The sequence below is a fragment of the Phacochoerus africanus genome, chromosome 3 (genome assembly GCF_016906955.1).
Source record: "Phacochoerus africanus isolate WHEZ1 chromosome 3, ROS_Pafr_v1, whole genome shotgun sequence".
Lineage (NCBI taxonomy): Eukaryota > Metazoa > Chordata > Mammalia > Artiodactyla > Suidae > Phacochoerus > Phacochoerus africanus.
The window spans coordinates 137,444,060-137,468,027 of record NC_062546.1 but is presented as its reverse complement, the minus strand read 5'-3'; the positions used below and the strand labels follow the sequence as shown (position 1 = coordinate 137,468,027).

The following is a 23,968-nucleotide window of genomic DNA, read 5'->3' as shown; positions in this document are numbered from 1 at the left end:
CATTATTTATAATTGGGCCCACATGAAACTTACCAAGTACCTTCTATATTCCAGGCACCACTGCTAGGACCAGCATGTATCATTGACAAGCCAATGGAATGAAACAAGAACATGCAGAATACTCACATCGACAATCAGGAAATCTAGCCAGCACCAGGCATTGGTAAAATACACTTGAAAGCCATATGCAATCCACTTGAGAAGCATTTCCAGGATGAATATATAAGTGAAAACTTTATCGGCATATTCTAACATGGTCTTAATGGTTTTTCGCTGTTCAATATATATATCTTCAAAGGCCTGTAGTGAAAAAACTCCATTGTCATAAACTGTCTCTAACTGGTATCTTATTAGAAAAAAAATAGCGGAGTTCCCGTCATGGCACAGTGGAAACAAATCCGTCTAGGAACCATGAGGTTGCGGGGTTTGACCCCTGGCCTTGTTCAGTGGGTTAAGGATCTGGCGTCACCTGTTGCCCTGAGCTGTGGTGTAGGTCGCAGACGTGGCTCGGATCTGGCCTTGCTGTGGCTCTGGTGTAGGCTGGAGGCAACAGCTCTGATTCGACCCCTATCTTAGGAACCTCCATATGCTGCGGGTGCAGCCCTAAAAAGATAAAAGACAAAAGACAAAAAAAGAAAAAGAAAAAAACATGCTGTAAGTCTCTTTGGTGTCTAAGGCTGGAAGACTTCATGCTTCCCAAAGCTGCATTTCACTTTATAGTTATCTATATGCAAATGACTGTTGACCGGACATTTCAGTCAGCTAATTAATTCAAATAATTTTTAAATTCTGGCATCAGGGTACCCCAAAAGAGCTTGAAATTCTTAAGAGTCTGCTAGCTGCTTCTCTCTACAACCAAAAGCAGAAAACAATCTGCAAGCAGGTTTCTTTGTTCAGGGCAGGGTCGTTGGACTGTATACCCCTTCAGTAATGCAAATATAAAGCAAGGAACCCCCGGAGCCTGGGGAAGAGGAACAGATTATAATCTGTCGTTTTCTTCTCTCTCTCGCTCAGTCTGGGCATGTGTGTGCTTATATATCTGGAGCTTCCCTCTGCTAACATTTTGTAGAGCTCTTTGAAAAGGAGAAAAGACTCATCTGCAGGAGCCCCTGGGCCTTCTGGAATGAAAAGAGCATTTAACTAATTTGGTCACCTTGTAGGAAAAACTATCAGGTAGCCTGGTGGTCTGGATAAAGGAGAAAAGAGAATTTTTCTTTTTTCTTCCTTTTTTTTTTTGAAGAAAAGGGGGACCTGGGCTTGTGACTGGGGCTCAACACAGGGGCATAAAAGCTTTTCAAGTTAATCTATAGCTGAAGTTGGAAGCTCCTCAGAAGCCAGCCTTTGTGCCAGCATGTTGGTGTACTTTGGTAAGCTTTGGCTGGTGTAGTTAAGACCCACAAGCTACTACATCAAAGGCATTAGTCACTGACAAGACATCATAGTTCCCTCTCTTCTTGGCATTAAACACAGGGCTCACCCTCTTTGCTCTGAGTACATGACAGGATGCAGGATTCTTAGTCAAATCAGAAGTGGGCTTTGAGGTCCCTAGATGTAATACCGTAATCAACTCACCAGACATTAATGACTAATTGAAAAAAAATAAAAGAAATGCAAGCACGTTTATATTGCCAATGGAAAACTGGTCATATTATTTTCATTATGTTAATATTTTGACAAAACTGACCATTCTGTTGAATGAAATCAGATAAAAAAATAAGTTTGTAATGCTTTCATTTTGCTACTGGTCAGTAAATAAGTTAGTCTACTATTTGCCATTCAGTATGGTTGGCATTAGTGAATCAACAGGAACAGGCAGGTGAGTTTTATGTACTGATGGAACTTAGGTTAAGCAGTGTGATATTTAGCTGATAATCCCACATCATGTCTATGTATGCATTCTTAATACGAACTGGTTCTGATAACTAAAAGTTAGAAAGATCCTTCTTTAAATATTACAAAAAAATCATACTGATCTAAGTTTCATTCAATCTGAGAACAATTCCAGAACAGTAAAAATTGCTACTTGGTGAGCTCTCACACTGTACTAAAAATGTTATACAATGTCTCTCATCTTCACAAACACCTTATTGTAAAAATATATAATAGGAGGTTCATTGAGAAGAAAGGTAAAAGATTTCAGGTAAGTAAAGGAGTAGATCATATGTCACCTACCAGTGCCCCGCTGCTGAGCAGAATCATGAAGACGATGAATGTTTCAAACCAGTTATGCTCCACTATCTTGTAGCAAGTTTTTCTCAGGTTCCACCAGAGTTTCCCTTTGCCTTCATCTATGCTTATTTGACAACACTTAAACTTCCGCACACAGTCTAAAATATGTCAAATGATAAAATTACTCTTTGATTATGTATATTTGTGTTAGTGGGAGATTCATCTACATTATTACCTGGCACATTGTAAATAACTTCATTTTTTAAGAAAGCTTTCACCTGTAGAAATAGAAATTATCCATACTTTTCAGAATCATTCATTCAACAACTATTTTTCTCAGTGTTTATGAGATTATTATAATGGTCTGGGAGTTCCTATCATGGCTCAGCGGAAATGAACCTGACTATTAACCATGAGGATGCAGGTTTGATCCCTGGCCTTGCTCAGGAGGTTAAGGATCTGGCGTTGCTGTGAGCTGTGGTGTAGGTTGCAGATGCAGCTCGGATCTGGAGTTGCTGTAGCAGTGGTGTACGCTGGTGGCTACAGCTCTGATTTGACACTAGCCTGGGAACTTTCATATGCAATGGGTGTGGCCCTAAAAAGACAAAAAAAAAAAAAGATAACTGATCCATATCTCAAATAACATTAGTTTAGCTTTGTTCACAAAACCCTCTTGGATATATTAGTCACCCCAATGGCATGGTGCCCATATTATAAATAGTTTAAAGTCAAAACTTTTATATGATTCAGTATATATATAATTCAGTATATGTTCTATTATCTAGTATCATTTAGAACTAATAAAAAAAAACTTGACCTTGACTACTATTACTAATATAGGTAATTGTTATTCATGGGCAATTTTAAATGTACATGAATCAATTTGGGTCCATTATGACCTGATGCAGTAGTAAAAGATATATTACTTCTTTCTTCTTTGCTTTAAATTTTTTTCCTTCTTTTTTTTTTTTTTTTTTTTTTTTTTCGTTTGCCATTTGTTGGGCCACTCCCGCGGCATATGGAGATTCCCAGGCTAGGGGTCTAATCGGAGCTGTTGACGCCAGCCTACGCCAGAGCCACAGCAACCGGGATCCGAGCCGCGTCTGCGACCTACACCACAGCTCACAGCAATGCCAGATCATTAACCCACTGAGCAAGGGCAGGGATCGAACCCGCAACCTCATGGTTCCTAGTCGGATTCGTTAACCACTGCGCCACAACGGGAACTCCTCCTTCATTTTTTAAAGATAGAGATATGTATGATTGGATTCTTCTCCTGTCAAAGATTCTAGAAGGCCACTAAAAAACCCAGATAGTTAGCAGCATTTCTTAGAGTTGAACAGGATCCACACAACTAAGAACCTCTGATTATATACATTAAACCATACTTTTTCAAAAATCATCTTTGTTTTGATAAAGAAAAAGCAACAAATGAATAGGTAAATGAACATTTGTGGAGAGAGACAGATTCGAGAGATCCGGGGAGGGAGAGAATAGAGGGTAGATCAGAAAGTCTAAGGAGCACATAGGCATTGTTTCCTCACCTTCTGTAAAACAGGCTTCAGGCTCCAGAGATTCTTCAGGTTCAACCTCAGGTTGTTCTCCCTCAGCGGGAGCTCCTATATCAACTGTGCTGCCTTCAGATGAACTAGTTGCATTTAGCTTCTGAAAATCAATTCCACAGAAAAGCTTTTAAAATATTTTCTTTAATCTATAATATAAAATTCCAAAGGTGTGCCCTTAAGTCTTCTGTATGCATTTCCTTGATCTGTAATTTAAGAATATCTTAAACATAATGCCAGTCCGCTTTAGTAGAGGTGGGGGGTCACAAGATTAGACACAGCACCACAGTATTTTTTTTCCTTTAAAAATATGGTGCTAACAACTTAAATAATTTATTTATTAAGCTTCTGTTTAGAGAGAGATTCTGAAACAAAATCATGCAGAGAGCTTATGTAAACTGCCAGAGTTGGATGGTGGTCTGTGATCTTGCTTTTGTATATTAGTTTGAGAATGGTATAGTTCATTTTCTTCTAAAATTGTGACCCAACCAACAAAAGCTGCATAAGTGTATTTTCATGTCAAATGCAGAAAAGATTTGATCAAATGCACATAAACAGCAACAGTCTAAATTTATCCACTTTTCATTGACATGAAAACATATACCACTGGTTTTTATTAAATATATTCTACAGTTTTCTAATTCTGAAAAGAGCAGCACATTGTTAGCTTTATAGCAAGAGCTGATATTTTGCATTCTCTTTGGCCAATGCACTCCCGTGTTTCATTGTGCATTTGGAAACTACTTGTTACTCTGGCACTCTTACCTCTCCAATTAATATAGGCAGAAATGAATCTTTGTTGTTTTGTTATCCTTTAGGTTAAATCAAATACCATCAAAAGAAAAATATAAGAGAAAGAAGTTGTTTTAAATCTTGAAATGCAACAAACTTTAGCCAGGTCAGGTTGTTCATGGGATCAGCATAAATGAAGGGATCCAGTCTTTTAATCTGGTCTTAAAATGCTGCAGAAATGACACAGGGCCAGGTATGAGTGCCACATGGAATCAGAGTAGTTTGGGCCACAGCATTCTCAGACCTGTTACAATGTTATTACCATCAGTGCATAACATTAGGAAATAGCTGAGCTGATAGGAGCTACTTTATAAAGGGGATGAGGTAAGCACATGATAAAATGCACATTGAAGTACGTTGAACCTACTCTAAAATGGATGTTGTAGTCAGTACAAGAAACATATTACTTCTATTTGGGCTAAGGACTTTATAGATTTCCCTAGGGAGACAGTCCCTTTATTTTCTGAAAATAACTTCTTTGTATAAAATATTTCCCTGGCATAATAGTGCTGATAAAGTAAAAATATTTATATACAATATACATAAGATTGAAAATGCTTTTAGGTAATTTAACAATATAAGTGATAGAAGCATAAATGTTACATATATCTCCTCCACTGGAATTATTTTTAAATTCAGAATTATTTTTAAAGTCAACCAAACTACTTAAATCAAGGATTATATATTATAAGGTGCCTGAAGGTTGTTGATTTCTTTTGTTGCTCATCAAGTATATTGTAATAGGAGACAGATTCTCAATACTAGTATTTTTGTTATTAAAATTTGAATATATCTTATTTTAAGATGAAAGATTATACGACTTTTCAAAATTTCCTAACTTTTGTTATTTGGTTAGATTCTTTCTTTGACAATGTAGCTGTATTAATAAACATGTAATTGACTAAGAAATGACTAAATTATTCTATCAATCCCATCCATCTTATCCTCATAAAGTCATTACAATATTAAGAATTTGAAAACAATAATCTTATCATTTACAGGATGTTGTAACATGACAGGTAATCACAAAAGTGAAACTTGGTTATGTCTGATCTAACCACAAACAGTCCACAAGAAGAAACAGAAAAAATCCTTTTAGGAAAAAGAATCACACTTTTGGGGATGTCCTTGGGTAAATGAGGATCCATATTCAGGGCACTCCATATGCTCAGGCTAGCACAGGTGAGTGACTGCATCAAAGCCTAAGTCAGTGCTGGGTGGCTACTGGTCAATAAATATTCTCTAAAAAAATGAATAAATGAATGAATATTTTTCACAGCAAAATGAAGACTAGTCCTTGACAATGATCAGGAGAAGTCACCAGACAACATATTCCAGGGAATCTTGGTTCAAAACGTTCAAAAGTTTCCAGAGGATCTCTGTAACATTAACTATTATGCCTTTTATTAGGGCAGTGCCCTAGTACTGACATAGAATTAATAGATTTTTTTTAGTTGAAGTCAAATATTTATGTATTTAAGGATTAGATTATTATTTTTTCAAAAGTACAACATAAAAGTAATTTGTGTTTCTGGAAGATATATCTTACCAGACTTAATTTTTTGAAGCAAAGATCATGCTTTTGCCATCTTTGCTTCTGTAGGATCTATCACCGATGGCTGTGTTTAATAGATGTTCAGTGAATAAGTGAATGAATGACCAATGCATGAACTTTTATCCCTTCACTATTTCTAATACCTCCTATCTAATACTTTCACATTCAAAGGAATCCACATAATATTCTCATGTAAATGCAGAGAAACACAAATCCTTTAAGATTCTAAATTGAGTAATGATGACCAGCCCTTAGTTTACTGCTGTCTAAACATCAGGTTTCCAATTAATCAGACCTAAGCCAAAACTATGAAATAAACTGTACTTAAACTCTGGAGCCAGGAAAACTAATACTGACTCATTCTGACAATGCTTTTTTTCTTTACACTCGACATACACGACCTACAGTCCTAGCAGTGAACTGGTCTTCATTGAGGAGGGGCAGTCTCATCCTTTCCCATCTTCCCCCTGAGATGGAACAGCACAGGATCTACCTGTCACATGTATTACTTGAATACCTTTACTTGGTTTACAAATAAAGAATCTAAGGTGCACATTAGCCCCCAACATTAATCAACCCAGTGTCTAGTTAGAGAAAGAAACATGGCTTTAATTGTCTTGTCAAAAGTCACAGTGAATCAGTATCTGGACTCTAGGTCTCCTGTACCCTATTTTTGCCAGGATTCTCTAAAGAATTTTTTTGATGATTCGTAAGTTAAGCCGATCTTTATCATTTAAAACATTTAGTAGATGTGATATGTAATTAAATTAAACATTGTAGGTTCAAGATAGTGCTTGGGATGTTGTTGATCCTCATGTTTCATGACTATGAACTTAGAATTAGTTTGTTAGATTCACATCCTTAGATATATTAATGTAAAGTATAGCTAAATATACATTGGGATACTTCATAAACAAAAGTTTACTTTAAACAATAATCCTGATATGTAGGCAAGAAATTCTGATTTATAAAACCTTTCTTGATAACATCAATTTAATACTTTCTTAAAATCACATGAGGCAAATCTCATATTATAAAATATGTTGACTAAAACAGTTAAAATGTATAAAGAACCTATAAAAGCCAAATAAATAAAATTAAAAATATAAAACTCTTCAGCTTCACCAAAGGTCATAATTATGACTAATCCTAACTACAATACAAATTCACCAATTAGAACTGTTAAATATACATCATTATATGGAAGTATTAGTACTCATACACTTAAAAGAAAACTTTTCAAAGACCGTTTGTAAATGCTCCAATCTAAGCATCATTCACTGCAAAATGACACGAGTAAGAGCTCAGTATATTTACTAGCTAGAAATAGAACCAGTTCTTTATTTTCAAGTTCTATTCTTCCCTTAAGTAAAATTAAGATGTTTAAATTCTCTTTTTATTATGTATGCCTATTTGTTGGAAGAGAAGCAGACTGAGTGATATTGTCAGAACAGCCCTTCCTTAGTCAAACTTTACGAAAATGTGGATATTCCCCAATGTCAGGATAGTCAAGAGATCTAACGGAAATGGCGAATTGTTATTTGCTATGCCTAGTATTGCCAATCATTTATTTTCAGGTGAAAATATTGGCTGAACTTATTTTTTTAGTGAAAACTTCATATTACAAGCCTCTTACTATTGAAAATCTGCTGGATTCCTCTAAGTGCTATAATTATTATAAGAGTTAAGCAAGGAAGAATCGTATTTTATTTAATGATCTAATAAATAAATATCAAGACAATATTTCTCTTCATATTTTTAAATGCTCTACTTTCAACTTTCACTTGCCACATCATTGATAAACTATTATTAAACATCTACATGCCAAACTCACAGTCCTTCTTTAAGAAAGTAAAAGTAGGAGTTCCCATTGTGGCGCAGTGGTTAATGAATCTGACTAGGAACCATGAGGTTGCAGGTTCAATCCCTGGCCTTGCTCAGTGGGTTAAGGATCTGGCATTGCCATGAGCTGTGGTGTAGGTCGCAGACATGGCTTGGATCCCACGTTGCTGTGGCTGTGCCGTAGGCTGGCGGCTACAGCTCCAATTGGACCCCTAGCCTGGGAACCTCCATATGCTGTGGGAGCGGCCCTAGAAAAGGCAAAAAAAAAAAAAAGTAAAAGTATTTTTGAAAATAATTAATCACAACAGAAAAAGGGAGAAAAAATGCCATTTCCTATTAAGTTTTTCATAGGCACACTTTTTTTCTCATTATGAACTTGATATATTTTTAAGAAAATGTAATTAGTAAATAGTGTATATAATTTGGAAAAAGAGTATATTCTAATCTTAGTGAATAAAAGAAATTGAGATTTTTTTTTAAAAAAAGAGATAATTCAAGTATAGACTAAATCAAGTCTTCCATATCTAACTATTTGGTTTCCAAGAATGGCAACGTTCCATATGGATCTTAATTCTATTCTACATTTAAGGAACTCTGGGTCATTTTACATGAAAAAAAAATGTAACATTTAGACAATAAAGGTGACGGTTATGCTTACTTTGGGATAGGCCTAAGGCCAATGTGACATATTAATACTAGAAAGGAATTGCTCTTCTTAGTAAGGAAGGTAAAATCAAAAGTATAATTACCATTTTACTACATTATCCATATAAGCACTTTTGTCTTTATAACAGATACATTATGAAATTCTGTAATACATAAATAGCAGGGTCTTAAATATCTTTCTTGGGATGGTAAAAGTAATGTCTTCTGTCATGCTGACCTACCCCACGGCAGATTACCAGTGTCCCCAAGACATACATGTTTGGCCATTTTAGTTCTTACATTAAATATATTTCAACTTTTTCCTCCCTTACTCACTATTCCCTTGGAAAACTTTCCCTTGAGGACTTCACATTCTTCGGCATAAAATCACAGATGGGTTTCTATTGAACCCATTCCACCACTGCTTACCCAAACCTTCCCTATACATCTTTCTCTCCCTTCCTACCCCTTGTTCTGGATTTCAGTATACTACTCTTTTAGGAAGCAGACAATGTTTTCTGATCAGAGACAGATTCAAGAAAATGGAAAACTGTAATAATGTGAGAGTAAGAATATACGAAGTCATTTAAATCAGTTCTTTCTTAGTTTGTGTTCCACCACAGTTACTCCAGCTAAATCTTCTAAATACTGGTTGATGACATACTTGTTAGTTACTTTGTCTCATACACCTCTCTACACAGGTACTTGGAAAACAGGACTCAGATAGTAAGGAAACTAACCCTACTTCTAAGAAACTGGAAAAAAACAGGTCTTTATCCTATGAAATCAGATCTCATACTTTTCTGAAGAATTAACACATAATAGGAAAAAAAATAACTCTCTGGTCCCTGTATATATGTGTATTTGTGTTTTGCTGTGAGCAATTTTACATCTTGAGTCTCATTGTATAAGGTATCATTTCTCCAATATGTAAGGCATTATCTTTCATGAACGTAGAGTGCTAGTGACTGAATATTTTATCCCAAAGTACAAAGAATGCTCCAAAAATGATATGATTATTGCTCCCTCCAAAGAGCCAAATATGATTATGTGAGGGTTGTTTTGTAGTTGTAATGGCAGAAGGAAAGGAAACTGCATTTAAGTGACCAAGTATTTAATTAGCATATCTTGAAAAAAAATAAATTGGGTTGGTTAATTTTTTTTACAAAACTGATTTCAACATGAGGGAATGAAAGGTCCTCCAAATGGAACCCATAGAAAAGTATTACACTCACTGCCTTAGTTGCATGACTGGGAGGTCCCATTAATTAATAAACATGAAAGGAGCAAGAGCTCACACTGATTCTCTTCCTATATGAGTCTGCTGTGCATAATATATTTAAATAATATTCTTCAAAAGAAAGTTTCCCAGCAGGTCTGGATGAAATAAAGGAGAAACAAAAATACAAAGTACAGAGGAGCAACACAATGAAGAAAGTGGATTCCAGATCTTTTTTTCAGAATGAACATACTACCTATAACACTGTCTTTCTTTCTCTTTTTTTGTGTACAAAAGACATTTATTTCCTTTTCTTTCAGTCTCAGAAGTTTTAGGAGTAAATATCAACAGAATCTCTAAGAGAATTGTATTCTAAATGCAAAGTACTTTTGATTAAGTGTTAAACAGAGCAATGCCATTTTCTCTGAGATGAAAGGGGTAAAAATTATACCCATGATGCTAGCAGCCAAAACACAACATTCCAATTCATTCACATTATTATCACACTAAAACATCCTCTAGGAAGTTTGCACATGAATAAGGGATTGCTTTAATTTACAGATTGCCCTTCAGAAAAGTTTAATATGACACTGAACCAAAAATTACCAACAAAATACATTCATTTGGGCTTTATTTAAGAAAAGGGCAAGGGAGAAAAAGCTTTCTGTAAAAGTTTTTCAAAGAGTACCTTATATTTCTCCTTTAGACCCTTAGCACATTCAAAACTCTGTAATGTTAAATGGAAATTAAATAATCCTTAAAGGTCATGCACTTTTATTTTTCACTGAATGTAATTCTATTAAAAAATCTGTGTAAGAAAATTAGCAGATAACTCCTTTTAAAAAAAAAGTTAGAGTTGCCAAACTTGCCTGACCATGCTTTATGACTCAGCATAAGAGCAGCTGTGCATGTTTTTATTTTACTGCCAATGGATGGGCAAGGAATGTAGCTGAGTAACATGCAGGCCAGTCAAAATTCATTTAGAAACTAATTATATTTATATATGTACAACTTGCTTAGGTAACCTGGGCAAAAGTGGTGGCACGAGTCTCTGGCTGGTTAAAAAACACCAGAGCTGCATTCTTGATGGCTCCAGCTTGGTTTTATCCCTGTGAGAAGTAAGAACGGTAAGCAGTGAAGGTCACCATAATGAACTAGTAAATTTCACTTTGAAAAATGATCATTCAAGCATGGCTTCAACATTATTAAAACTCTATAAGAAAAGTCAATCATTTTCAATCACAAAGCATGAAAAGAATTACATTATATATAATAAAATGAGTTAAAACATATAATCATGATATGAATTTAAAATGACATACTCTAGAGAATCTACAGAAGACTGTCAAAGAATCACACAAATTTGGCAAAGAAAAAATAGAAGAGCACTTAGTTCAAACACCTAAACAACTTCTGGGTCCACTTGGTTAGTCTGCCCTATAAAAAGGAATTCATTAGGCATCCCCCAAATTACAAGGTGCTCCATTTTTTTTCCTTTAATTTTTTCAAATCATTTAGGGAATAATATTGATAAGCCTCATTCCAATTATTAATATGCTACATGTGATATTTAACAGCACAGTCCATTCCTAATAGTTAAGAAAATGACCAGACAAAACTAAATTGAAGGCAGAATACTAAAAGGTGCAAATATTTGGTATTCTTGAATAATTGTTTCAATTCTCTTTTGTTTTCCTAGTGGAGAGTTACCAGGTAAAATATCAAAAGATTAAAACCTGCATAAAGTTCCTTCCTAGACTATTGCTCTAACCCTTTATTTGTTTGTGAGTTTGTATTTAGGAAGTTTGATATAAAGCCATCATTGAAAATTTCACCAAATAATCTATTTTAACACACAAGTAACAATTTCTATGATGGGAAAGTATTGAAAGAACTCCACAGCTAAAGTAATAAAATAATTCTGTCTACTTTCAACTGGTAGATTAGTTCTCTGCCTCCAATTCCAAAGTACTGACTTTGCATATTCTTTTGGAGTACTTAACTCAAACCGAAAACAAATGAAGAAATTAATGGTAATAAGAGAAACTGAGAAGAGTTTGGATTTTTCTTACTATAAGCCCCATCTTACTAGACATTTCTCTAATGTCAAACATAATGCCTTGAGGTGAAGCTTTAACATTGCTGAAAATAAAGAAGACTGGATGTCAAGTTAACTATACCTTAAAAGATACTCAAACTTAACTGAAGTTTAAATAGACTTTTGGCTTCAACATTTGATTCTCCATAATTCATCTGTAACTAATAAGACACCCTAAAATTAAACATACATAAAAATAAAAATTGGTTTTCTTTACTCTAAGGGAGATACTTACTATTAGGTGTAATGCCAAAATAATGAGAAGAAACAAAAGGAATAATGAGGGAAATATATATTAAAATCTAATGACCCAAATGAATTTTATAAATGCTGACTTCAGTTTCTAGTAATGTACAATACCAGAAATTAGGCCCTACTTTGTCAGCATAGTCCAATCATGTGTGCTTATCCAAAATTTTATTAACTAGATCTTAAGATATTAGTTTTAAAATAATGATAGGGTTCACCTAATCACAGCAATTCTTTGCTTCAAGTTATAAGGTTTTAAAATTTTCTCCTTGAATCTCATCTGTTATTTTGTGAAACTAGAAACTATGGCCTTGTTACTTATTAATTTTAGTACTTACATTTAAACTTTCCCTAATTTCATGTTTAACATCTACTTCTACCTAATCACTGAATTAGTAATATTACCTGTCTTACAAATAAGAACAAATGGAAACAGCATATTTTATGGAATAAATATAGGAATACTGACTGAAATATATAAAGTTCCTTTCTTAAAAGCATATTTTTGCTCATAATTTTATCAACTGATCCCTAATTTTGGGAATTTTGTTTTACCACTTAAATTGTATCCTTTAGAGTCTCAAACTTCCCCCAAATCATCTTTCTAAGGATAAGAATAGTGATAGAGGATTTTCTGTTCTCTGTCAATCAATTCAAATGATAAGAAAGAATGAATCTTTGTTGTTCTTTTTATTTGTTTATGCAAGCTTTCATTGCTGGCAATTCTGTTTTCATTTTTGTGTAGTTAAACAAACACTAAGGGTTTACATTCCTTCTCTTTACCCCGATTCTATGCCTATTAGCTTTAAACCAAAAACATACTCTAGCTTTTATACTCTTCTAGTAAATCAAAGAATTCTTTAAACTATCAAGAATTCTTTAAACTATCAAGACTGTTACTCTAGTTGGTAAATTCAGAATTTTAAATTTTATAATTGTTTAGACAGCATGCACTGGGCTCAATGAAGTTAAAAACATTTTCAGCCTGATTTCTCATCACTACCTTCACTTCCTTTAAAAAATTACTACTTCAGAAAACATGACTTATATGTAAGTATCAAGCCAAAGTCCCAATCATATTTTCCATGAATAAATATGCCTGTTCAAACTAAATAAGATCACATTTTATAAAGTATTCCATAAGAGTCAAGAATGCAGCAAAGTGAGAATTTGAACTGCCCTCTCACGAAGTATTTTTCTAGTACATACAAAAAGATTACTATTGAGAGAGTTATAAGGAAGAAAGTGGATAAACGGAGGCATTTTCATAATTCAAAAATTATTTTTAAATCCTTAAAAAATTCATACTAATCTGAATACTAATATTATCAATAACTCAAAATGGTGAATATTTGAAAAAAATTCATCATTTGTCTAGCTATATTTTGCTCTATTGTCAATTTCTCTATCACCAGTTTTGCCATAGAAATTGTATCAATAGATATTTTCTGTTTTCTTATAGAAAGAAAACATAATTTTAAAAAGTCTGATAGTTTAAAGCATCCATAATACCATAATATCTTCTTATGTAGAAATTCCTACCTCTTTGCTCTCCTCCATATCTGACTCGCTGCTGAATTCTTCAGTGTTTAAATTTTCAAAGTCAGATTCTCCAACAGCAATTGGTACAGTCACTGTGAGGCTGGGATTGTTTATAAATGACATGTAATCACTTTCATCCACGACATACTTTTCTACACTGCTGCCTATGCCACTGGTAGTTCCATTTCCATCTTTCAGATAATTGAGGTCTTTGCCTATTTCTATGGTCGTATGGTTGGAAATACAGCTGTCTTTTTTGTTATTTAGATCTTCAAGAGGTTTAATTTCATCTAAAGCTTTCTGCTTTCTAACAAAGGCTTTCTGAATAAATTCACGTAATTTTCTTTTAACATAATCGATTCCTTTCTGCATCCTTCCCACGGCAATCTGGAGATTATTCATTTCATTATCGTCGTCAGTGGCGGCAAGATTGTCAGAACTGAATGAACTCAAGAGTAAGGCCAGGAAGAGGTTCAGAACCTAAAACACAATTGGAAAATAGGTGATCAAAATATTCCATTGTTTCTATTTGCAGTAACATGGATGGACCTAGAGACTATCATACTAAGTGAAGTTAGGCAGACAGTGAAAGACAAACATCAGATGTTATCACTTATACTTGGAATCTAAAAGAAAGGATACAAATGAACTTATTTGCAGAACAGAAAAAGATGCACAGACTTTGAAAACAATTAAAACAAACTTATGGTTACCAAAACGGATGGACTAGGGGTTAGGGATCGGCATATATACATGGTGACTTATGGAATGATTGGCCAACCTGCTGTATAGCACAGAGAACTCTATCCAATGTTCTGTGATCATCTATGTGGGAAAAGAATCTGTATGTGTGTACATGTATAACTGAATCACTTTGTTGTACAGCAGAAATTATCACAACATTGTAAATCCACTATACTTCAATAAAACTTTTAAAAATAAAAAATTCTTTTGTTTTTATTGCTCTAAACTATAAATTTTCCAAAACTGTTCTTACACCTCATTTTTTACTAGTAGGTATTCTTCCTAGTTTATGATAAACTATCCTGGAAAAAAAGGTGAATGAAATAAATACCTGGCCAATATATAATAATACTACTAACACTTTTTAGTCATTGCAAAAGTACTGAAAACACTGTTGCATACCGTCTCTATATTAAGTTCAAGTCCAAATGAGAAACCTTACTTATCTAGATCACTATACAAGGAAAAAGAAAAAAGTTTTATTTGAGATGCTAAATATTTTATTCACATAACCTGAGTTTTCTAAGACACTGATAATTTATCATAATTTTATTCCTGAAACCAAAGATGACTCTTACATATTTAAATATGATTTTATTTCTGTGCGTATGTACTAATTTTTGCACATTAGATAACTTGTCAATTTAGAAAAACCACATGCCTACTCCTAGACCAAAAATACCAGTTTTGGGAGTTCCTGTAGTGGCTCAGTGGTTAACAAATCCGATTAGGAACCATGAGGTTGCGGGTTCAATCCCTGGCCTTGCTCAGTGGGTTAAGGATCTGGCGTTGCCGTGAGCTGTGGTGTAGGTCGCAGATGTGGCTCAGATCCAATGTTGCTGTGGCTTTGGTGCAGGCTGGCAGCTACAGCTCCAATTCGACCCCTAGCCTAGGAACCTCTATATGTTGCGGGCGTGGCCCTGGAAAAGACAAAAAGATAGAAAAAGAGGGAGGGAGTGGGAGGGATCGGGAGCTTGGGTTTATCAGACACAATTTAGAATAGATTTACAAGGAGATCCTGCTGAGTAGCATTGAGAACTATGTCTAGATACTCATTGCAACAGAAGAAAGGGTGGGGGGGGGGGAAATGTACACATGTAAGGATAACTTGATCCCCTTGCTGTACAGTGGGAAAAAAAATAATTAAAAAAGAAAAAAAAAAAGACACACAAAAAAATCCCAGTTTTGGGTTCGGAAAGTCGTGGCCAATAGATTTATACAGTGGTTGGAAATACTACTGCAAAGAAATAGTTATGGACCACTAATTAGTCTGTAACTTGGCTCTCCAAAAATAGGACCCACTGATATGAGTGAAAAGATTAGTGACCACAAACCCACTGTACACATTCAAAAAGAGGTAATTTACTAAGGAGGGGAGGACCCCCTTGTGCACAAGATCAAGTCATATAACTTTTTTCAGGATTTTATTAATAATGTCCATGAGTCCCTGGTTATTCAAGCATACAGGACAAAAAAAGGACAGAGCTCTAAAGGGGTCCAAAGACAAAAAGTAAACAGCACAGAAGAGAAAGAGGAATCCTGGGAAAGATTTTAAGTAAAACTTCAATGAAAAGGATGCTGCATTCTTGCTATAGTCCTATCTTTCCAATAAGCTAAGAAGGCCCAGAGCCCCTTTGTCTAACCAATTAAAAATTAGTCTAGCCAATAGTGGGAAGAAAGGTAAAAATTAGTAAGATCCTCAAGGACTGTACATAATTCTGAGTCTATACTAACATCTTTCTATTGCTCTACCATGACTGTTGTTCATACTAAGAACTGCTCACCAATGAAGTCATATTTTATTGTGTGGGGTTTTTTTTTTGGGTGGGGGGTGCAGGTGTCTTTTTAGGGCCACACCTGCGGCATATGGAAGTTTCCAGGCTAGGGTCGAATAAGAGCTACAGTGGCCAGCCTATGCCATAGCCACAACAATGGGGGATCCAAGCCGAGTCTGTGACCTACACCACAGCTCACTCCGGATCCCTGACCCAGAGAGCAAGGCCAGGGTTCAAACCCACATCCTCATGGATACTAGCTGTATTAATTTCTGCTGCGCCACAATGGGAATTCCAAGTCATATTTTACTGTGATTTGCCTTGAATTTATTATTTGGGTGAAAAAAAATACATGAAGGGGAAAAAAATTCAGTACTACATTTTGGGTTCTGTCCATAATAAAACTAAATTTTAGTACCATAATTGTTTTCTAGATTTGATTTCTTAAGGTTTATTAATGAAATATCTTTGTCTATTAGGAACTTTTTCTTAACATATATCAGTCAACTTTCCCAGCATGAGATCCTACATATAGTTCTTTTTCAAAGCATCAGAGCAGGTATCTATTTGTAAGTGTGTCATTTACTGTTATATCTATATGGCCTGCTCCTTTTGATTAAAATTGTAGTGTTGGGTAAGAATTAAGCTTCTGTCAATTTTTCAGGTGCTAAGCTTACAAGATTGTTGTAAGGATTCAATTTAAAAAATCCACGTGGCTCTCACAGAGCTACTGACATATGGTAAATGCTTGGGAAATTTTAGCTGTTGTTATTGCTATCACTGTTACTATGATCTAACCTACCCTCTGTTATACTATCTTCTTCTTTCTTCTACAGCCATACCTGCAATATATGGAAGTTCTCAGGCCAGGGGCTGGATCTGAGCTTCAGCTGCAGGCCTATGCCATAGCCACAGAAACACCAGATCCAAGCCACATTCACAACCTATGCTTATGCTACAGCCTGTGGCAATGCCAGATCCTTAAGCCACTGAGCAAGTCCAGGGATCAAAGCCCTTCCTCACAGTCACTATGTCAGGTCCTTAACTTGCTGAGCCACAATGGGAACTTCCTCCTTCAATTTACCTTTTTTTTTTCTCCAGAAATGTTTATGTGAGCCAAGCTAACACCTTCGTCTAGATGTCCTTCGTTACCAAAGTGTATCAATCAGCATAACAGCTGACAAAGGTGGTTGATGTGATCAAAGGGAATACAATTCAACAAACTTACTCAGGGAGTAAAATCTGGAATCTTATTTCACATGTGTTCATGGACAGACCTGTTAACTCTTTGAGTGAAAATGACTGTTTCATATGTCTTCCAAATTAGTCTCTTGGAGTAAAAAAATTACCATAATTTTCATCTGGCAATCAAGAATGAAATATATTGGATGTATCAATACATCCAATATATGTTCTCCGTCCTGATTCTTTTCTTTCCTCTCGATGGCTGTACCTATGGTATGTGACAGTTCCGGGGCTAGGGTTCAAATCTAAGCTGCAGCTGCCAACCTACTCCACAGCCACAGCAATACCAGATCCCAGCCACATCTGCGACCTATACTTCACCTTGCAGCAACGCTGGATCCTCAACGCACTGAGCAAGGACAGGGATGGAACCCACAACCTCACAGAGACTATGTTGGGTCCTTAATCCACTGAGCCCCAATGGGAGCTCCCTAATTCTTAATTGATGAGAAGGACCCAAAACTTTCACATCTCTCCTGTATACTAATGCCCCACCTTCACTTAGAGGAGACTGGGTCAGCTACTTCTAGAAGGAGTAATCATCAAAAATTGTATTCTTTCAGTAGCACCTGCCTTGAATATGTAAAAGGATTTCTGGCCACAGTGTTAGCAAACCAAGAATAATAGCCCATAAAAATCCCTGGCCTGGGGAAAAGCAGTCTGTAGCCCCACCTCTGTCTTGTCTGCAGATTAGGCAGGGATTACTCACATCTCTGGTGATCAAGTACCCTATGGAAATTTATTCATGTTAAAGGGAGTTACGTCAGCTTGTCTTTAGGGGACATTACCCTTTCTGGTGAAAATGATAAGGAAGAATTGTAGGAGGCATTGCATCAAGTTCATTCAGTCTGATTTAAACAAATGTGATAAGAACACATTTCCTTAATTGTGGTAAACATGACAGATATTATTATTATCTTATTCCAGAAATATATCCAAGATATCACAAAAAGAGGAGTATTTTTAACTTATAATAAAAGGAGTGATTATTTAATATTTTTAAAAAGGTACAGAATTTAAATTTATGACAATAGATGGAAATTATTATCTTAAAGACTATACCTTTTATTATCTTTGGATTATTATCTTTTAACAATCCAAATTAATAAGAAATGTCCTTCATAGGTTTGGATACTTTCTGAAATTCTCTTTTTTTTTTGTCTTTTTGTTGTTGTTGTTGTTATTGTTGTTGTTGTTGTTGCTATTTCTTGGGCCACTCCCGTGGCATATGGAGGTTCCCAGGCTAGGGGTTGAATCGGAGCTGTAGCCAACGGCCTACGCCAGAGCCACAGCAATGCAGGATCCGAGCCGCGTCTGCAACCTACACCACAGCTCACGGCAACGCCAGATCGTTAACCCACTGAGCAAGGGCAGGGACCAAACCCGCAACCTCATGGTTCCTAGTCGGATTCGTTAACCACTGCGCCATGATGGGAACTCCCCTGAAATTCTCTTTTAAGCTTTAATTCTCTGTGCAACTATATATTAGAGAGATGTGTCTTATTTCGGTAAACGAATAGATGATATGTGATATACTGAATTTCTTTCCTCTTAAATTCATTCTGTTTCCTAGCTACATAAATTCTACCAAAATTTTACTTGCTCATTGCCACTTTTACAATAAAAAGCCATCTGTAGCTTTGAATTGTCTAGAGAAAAAAATCCAATTTTTTTATGCAAATCAGGCTTCCTGTAAATTAAACTCTATAGTCTTGTCCCAAACTTACTTTCTACTACTCTCATTATGAATTCCCCATTGCTTGTATCTGATCTGATCTGCTCATTCACTGTTGTCATAAAGAGTTCTGTTCTCTACCTTTTATTCTCCTCTTCCAGTGTATGACAAATTTGTAAATGAAATCAAATCAAATCTTAAATACAAAACTATGACCATTTCTTTGTTTCTCTTCTATGTAACCCTATGACTTTTTCTTTCTGTTCAATGTAACCCTATACTTCTCTGAAAGCAAGTAAGTTGTACTTGGGATTGTGGTGGCTTTAAAATACATCTACAAATAATTTGATAATTCTTCCCTTCAAAAGCTAAAGCCTAATCCCTTCTTAAGTGTGAGATTTTAGTGACTAGCTTCTAATGAAAAAAATATGGCAGAAATGATAGTATGTAACTTTGAGAATAGAACATAAAGAGGGCTTTCTCCTTGTCCTCTGTTTTGTATCACCTGTTCTGGGAGAAGCTTGTTGCCCTGCCATGAAGATAATCAACAGCCTTATGGGGAGATAGATATGGAGAGAAACTGAGGCCTGCTGAAGGAACTGGGACATCCTGCCAATAGCTATAAGAGTGAGTCTTCTTAGAAGCTGATCCTTTAATCTTAATTAAGATAACTGGGTTGCCCACCAACATTTTAATAGCAATCTTATGATAGACCCAGGGCCACAACCACTCAGATAAAGTGCTACCGAATTTCTGAACCACAGAAACTGAGAGATAATTGTTCATTGTTTTAAGACTGTTCATGTTTCTGGATTGCATACCATTCACATTTCTTGTTATTTTAAGAATAAGTCAGAATTATCTAAGCTAATAATTTGAAGGTTTAAATAAATGATAATCTATTGCTTCCCCCCCTTTTCTCTTTCTTCAGGGAACTGGAAGTTACCTTTATGTGAAAGGAGATTAAGTCTATAAATTGCATATTTTAAAACATTGGTTTTGGAGTTCCCATCATGGCACAGTGGAAATGAATCTGACTAGGAACCATAAGGTTGCAGGTTTGTTCCCTGGCCTCGCTCAGTAGGTTAAGGATCTGGCATTGCCATGAGCTGTGGTGTAGGTTGCAGATGCGGCTCGGATCTGGTGTTGATGTGGCTCTGGCGCAGGCCGGCAGCTACAGCTCCGATTCGACCCCTAGCCTGGGAACCTCCATATGCTGTGAGTAAGGCCCTAAAAGGACAAAAGACAAAAAAATAAATAAACAAATAAATAAATAATAAAATAAAATATTGGTTTCGGGGAGTTGACATTGTGACTTAGTGGAAACAAACCTGACTAGTATCCATGAAGATGTGGGTTTGATCCCTGTCCTCATTCAGTGGGTTAAGGATCTGGTGATGCTGTGAGCTGTGGTGCAGGTCATAGACACAGCTTGGATTCCGTGTTACTATGGCTGTAGTGTAGGCCAGCAGCTGCAGCTCTGATGTGACTCCTATCCTGGGAACTCCCATATGCTGCAAATGTGGCCCCCCCAAAAAGTAAAATATTGGTTATGACAATCCTGGTTCTAGTCTACTAGATTGGGACCTAATAAAGCAACTTAGTATAATAATTTTATATTTAAAATATAAAAGCCTGCTCCTTTCACAGAATCATATTGTCCTTTCTTCCTCAATTACTTGGTCCACAGTTTCCTAGTTTGGGAAGGTCTATTTTCTTACCAAGATAAGTCTTATATCTCATCTAAATATATTTGAGGTCTGAACACCTTGACAAAGCCTTCTATGATCATCTTTGTCATTGTAAAGCAGTATTTCCATCTTGTGAACTTGACATATAACAATTTGCTTTCACACTTTTTCACTTACTAGTTTCTATTTTTAATCCTCTTTGAGTGGATGTCACATCACAGTGCCAAACATATTTTCCAATCATCTTTCCCATGACTCTAGGACTCAATAGAGATGTATTGGGCATGGTTCATTTTACAGAGGAATGATAATAAATGATTCTTGAGTTAATGTTGCTTGTTCATACTTTGGCACCAAATACCTTATGTGCTTTGAATGGATTGAGACGATCCCTATTTTTTATTTTCTAACTTACAAGAAACCAAATTTGAAATATTTTCAAGTGATACTATTGTTAGTACTTATAAATAGAATGAATGACTGACTGTTCTTAGTAACATTTGCATGCTTTAGAACAAAAAAAAGAAAGATAAAAGCCAGAAATGGCCCTTTCCATGGAATAGAAGAGGATGTAGAAAATGAAGAACAACTTTGATTCAAAAGGTATTTTAAGAGTTTATGTTACATGTCAATTATAGCTCAATAAAACTGGAAAAAATAAAAAACAATGGATATGCAAACATTGAGAAAAAATTCATGTGGATTTCAACAGTATGAACTGACTTCTTCCATTGTGAATAATTGAGAATTGATCAAAAAAACATATAAAACATGGTTCTATTGGACACACTTTTTCATGATTATATTACCTTTTACTGAAAATGAGAAAAATGTTTTTACTACGTACCACCAGGTTTCCAATGACCATGACCATCATGAAGACAGTAAGGCACATGGTTTGACCAGCGACCTCCATGCAGTCCCACATGGTCTCTATCCATTCTCCACACAGCACCCGGAACACAATCAGGAAAGAGTGGAAGAAGTCATGCATGTGCCAGCGCGGGAGTTCACAATCATTGGAAATCTTACAGACACATTCTTTGTAGCTTTTGCCAAAGAGCTGCATGCCAACCACAGCAAAAATGAAGACGATGATGGCCAACACCAAGGTGAGGTTACCCAGAGCTCCGACTGAGTTACCAATGATCTTTATCAGCATGTTCAGTGTTGGCCAAGATTTTGCCAATTTGAAAACTCTAAGCTGGAAACAAAAGCAAGAAGGCTGTTACTGCTCTGCATTCTGAAGAATTTGTATATTTGTTTAAAGGGAGAATCTAGAGTGTCTCAAGTTTAGGGTGATGGATAATTTATTTGCCAAACTATTATTTAGAAAATGTATTAGTTTAATTCCATGGGATATTTTTTCATTCTGAAATAGTCTATATTGTAAATAAAATAATCATACAGTTTTTTATTGGCATTTTAAGAGTAAGATTAATAAAATATTCCAGAATCTTACATAAGCATTTATAATATTCTTTTTTTTTCTGTAAGAAACTGAGATATCTAAGATTAATGGTGATTAATTAGCAGAAGCTGTTTCAGAGAAGAATAGGCGTTCATCATCCAAAAGCCCTAAGTGTGAATATTTTTCAGTATACTTGAAATATCACAGTGAAATGTAAAGTGCAAAAAACATTAACACAAATTATATAAGGTACAAGAGAAAAACCAACTAACTCCTTTAAATATCTAGGCTGCTTTAATCTTGCTATAACTTTAGCTTTCTCTATCATTAGGCTTTTTTCAAGGAGATTTATTATATTCAAATAAGAAATATTTGGACTTGAGTAAAACGCTGTATTTTGCCAACTTTTATGTCTTCAGTGATTTAATTAATCAGCTCATTTTAGTGTGTAAATGGCTCTCCACCACTGTGCCTGACCTGTCAGTTTTATTAGCTCATAGAGGCCTCTAGAGTACCATTTGCTATTAAACAGCATCAGCATTTTATTTCTGATGCTTCAGTAAATGTCAGGCCAAGAGTAGCACATTATTTAATGGCAACTAAGTGACCCAAAGGAGCAAATATAAGACCCAAAATGTTTAATTTATTTCCAGAGAATAATTAATGCAAAAGAGCATGATATACTAAGCAAGATGCTAATGATATTGCTTTTTAGCTCACCAAACTGCATCTACATTATCACAAAGATCCATTAAACTTTTTAAAATTAACTGCCTATATTTACTCATTATATAATCATTCCTAATTTTTGTAGTTTTGTTTTGTTTTGAGTGTTTCTAGCTTCAAATTAGATTCACAGCTATCCATGAAGACCAGGAAAGGAAATCACTGCTCTAAGGATCTTAACACAAATTTGAAAGTGGTCTGGGAATTTCAAAACGTACTTTACAATAGTCTTGAAACTACTCACCATTAAGATAATGTTGCTTACATGAACCTATCTTTAATAACTACATATAATCCCTGTTGTTTGAAAATAAATCACAAAAAGTTAGAGCCAACTCAAACAGCATAATAAAATAAATCAAACTTTAAATGGAAATGTGTCGTGATATTCTGTCTCAATTTTAAAAGATCCATAAACTTATGAAATATAAAGATTAAATGAAAGACACTTTATTTAAAAGTAACAAATTATAACATAGGCAACTCTTCTCAGAGAGTGGATTTGGTGACTTCCTGACTTGGGTGAAGAAGCAGATATACTGGAAGTTCTGTCCTCTTTCCCTGTACACTCTACCCAATCCCAGATCTTGGCCTCTATGGAGGCAAAGTGGGCAACTCCATAATTCCTGAGCCTGTGGTAGAAAGAGCAGCCCATTTAAAGCCCCAGCCAAACCTTATCATGGTTAAACAAACCCCACAGCTAAGAGATATGTATTGTATTATTTAATTTGATATGGGATTATCTATGACTCCCTTTTTCTCTCTCTACATTAGCCCTGCCATTCAATTACTAAGGAAAGAACTGTTGGATATTCATTTGAACAAAATTTATCTATCCATTAAAACTATGGTGAAGAAATTACCATCTTCTTTGTTAGAAATGTATTCAAATAATATTAAAATTACAAGAAATTTTGTGGAGTTCCCGTCGTGGCTCAGTGGTTAAAGAATCCGACTAGGAACCATGAGGTTGGGGGTTCAATCCTTGGATTAAGGATCCAGCGTTTTGGTGAGCTGAGGTGTAAGCT

The 23,968-nt window shown here is 35.3% G+C and overlaps 1 protein-coding gene across 3 annotated transcripts in view; it reads right to left on the bottom strand.

Moving 5' to 3' along the window:
• LOC125123244 (sodium channel protein type 2 subunit alpha) overlaps positions 1-23,968 on the bottom strand; it is a 135,547-nt gene that overhangs the window by 20,763 nt on the left and 90,816 nt on the right. For all 3 annotated transcript variants that reach the window (XM_047772778.1, XM_047772780.1, XM_047772779.1), the window contains exons 16-20: positions 21,651-22,007; positions 13,674-14,153; positions 3,714-3,834; positions 2,173-2,327; positions 127-300 (exon numbers count right to left, since the gene is read on the bottom strand). In XM_047772778.1, coding sequence (XP_047628734.1) covers positions 127-300; positions 2,173-2,327; positions 3,714-3,834; positions 13,674-14,153; positions 21,651-22,007 — 1,287 coding nt within the window. The remainder of the gene's footprint in view (positions 1-126; positions 301-2,172; positions 2,328-3,713; positions 3,835-13,673; positions 14,154-21,650; positions 22,008-23,968) is intronic.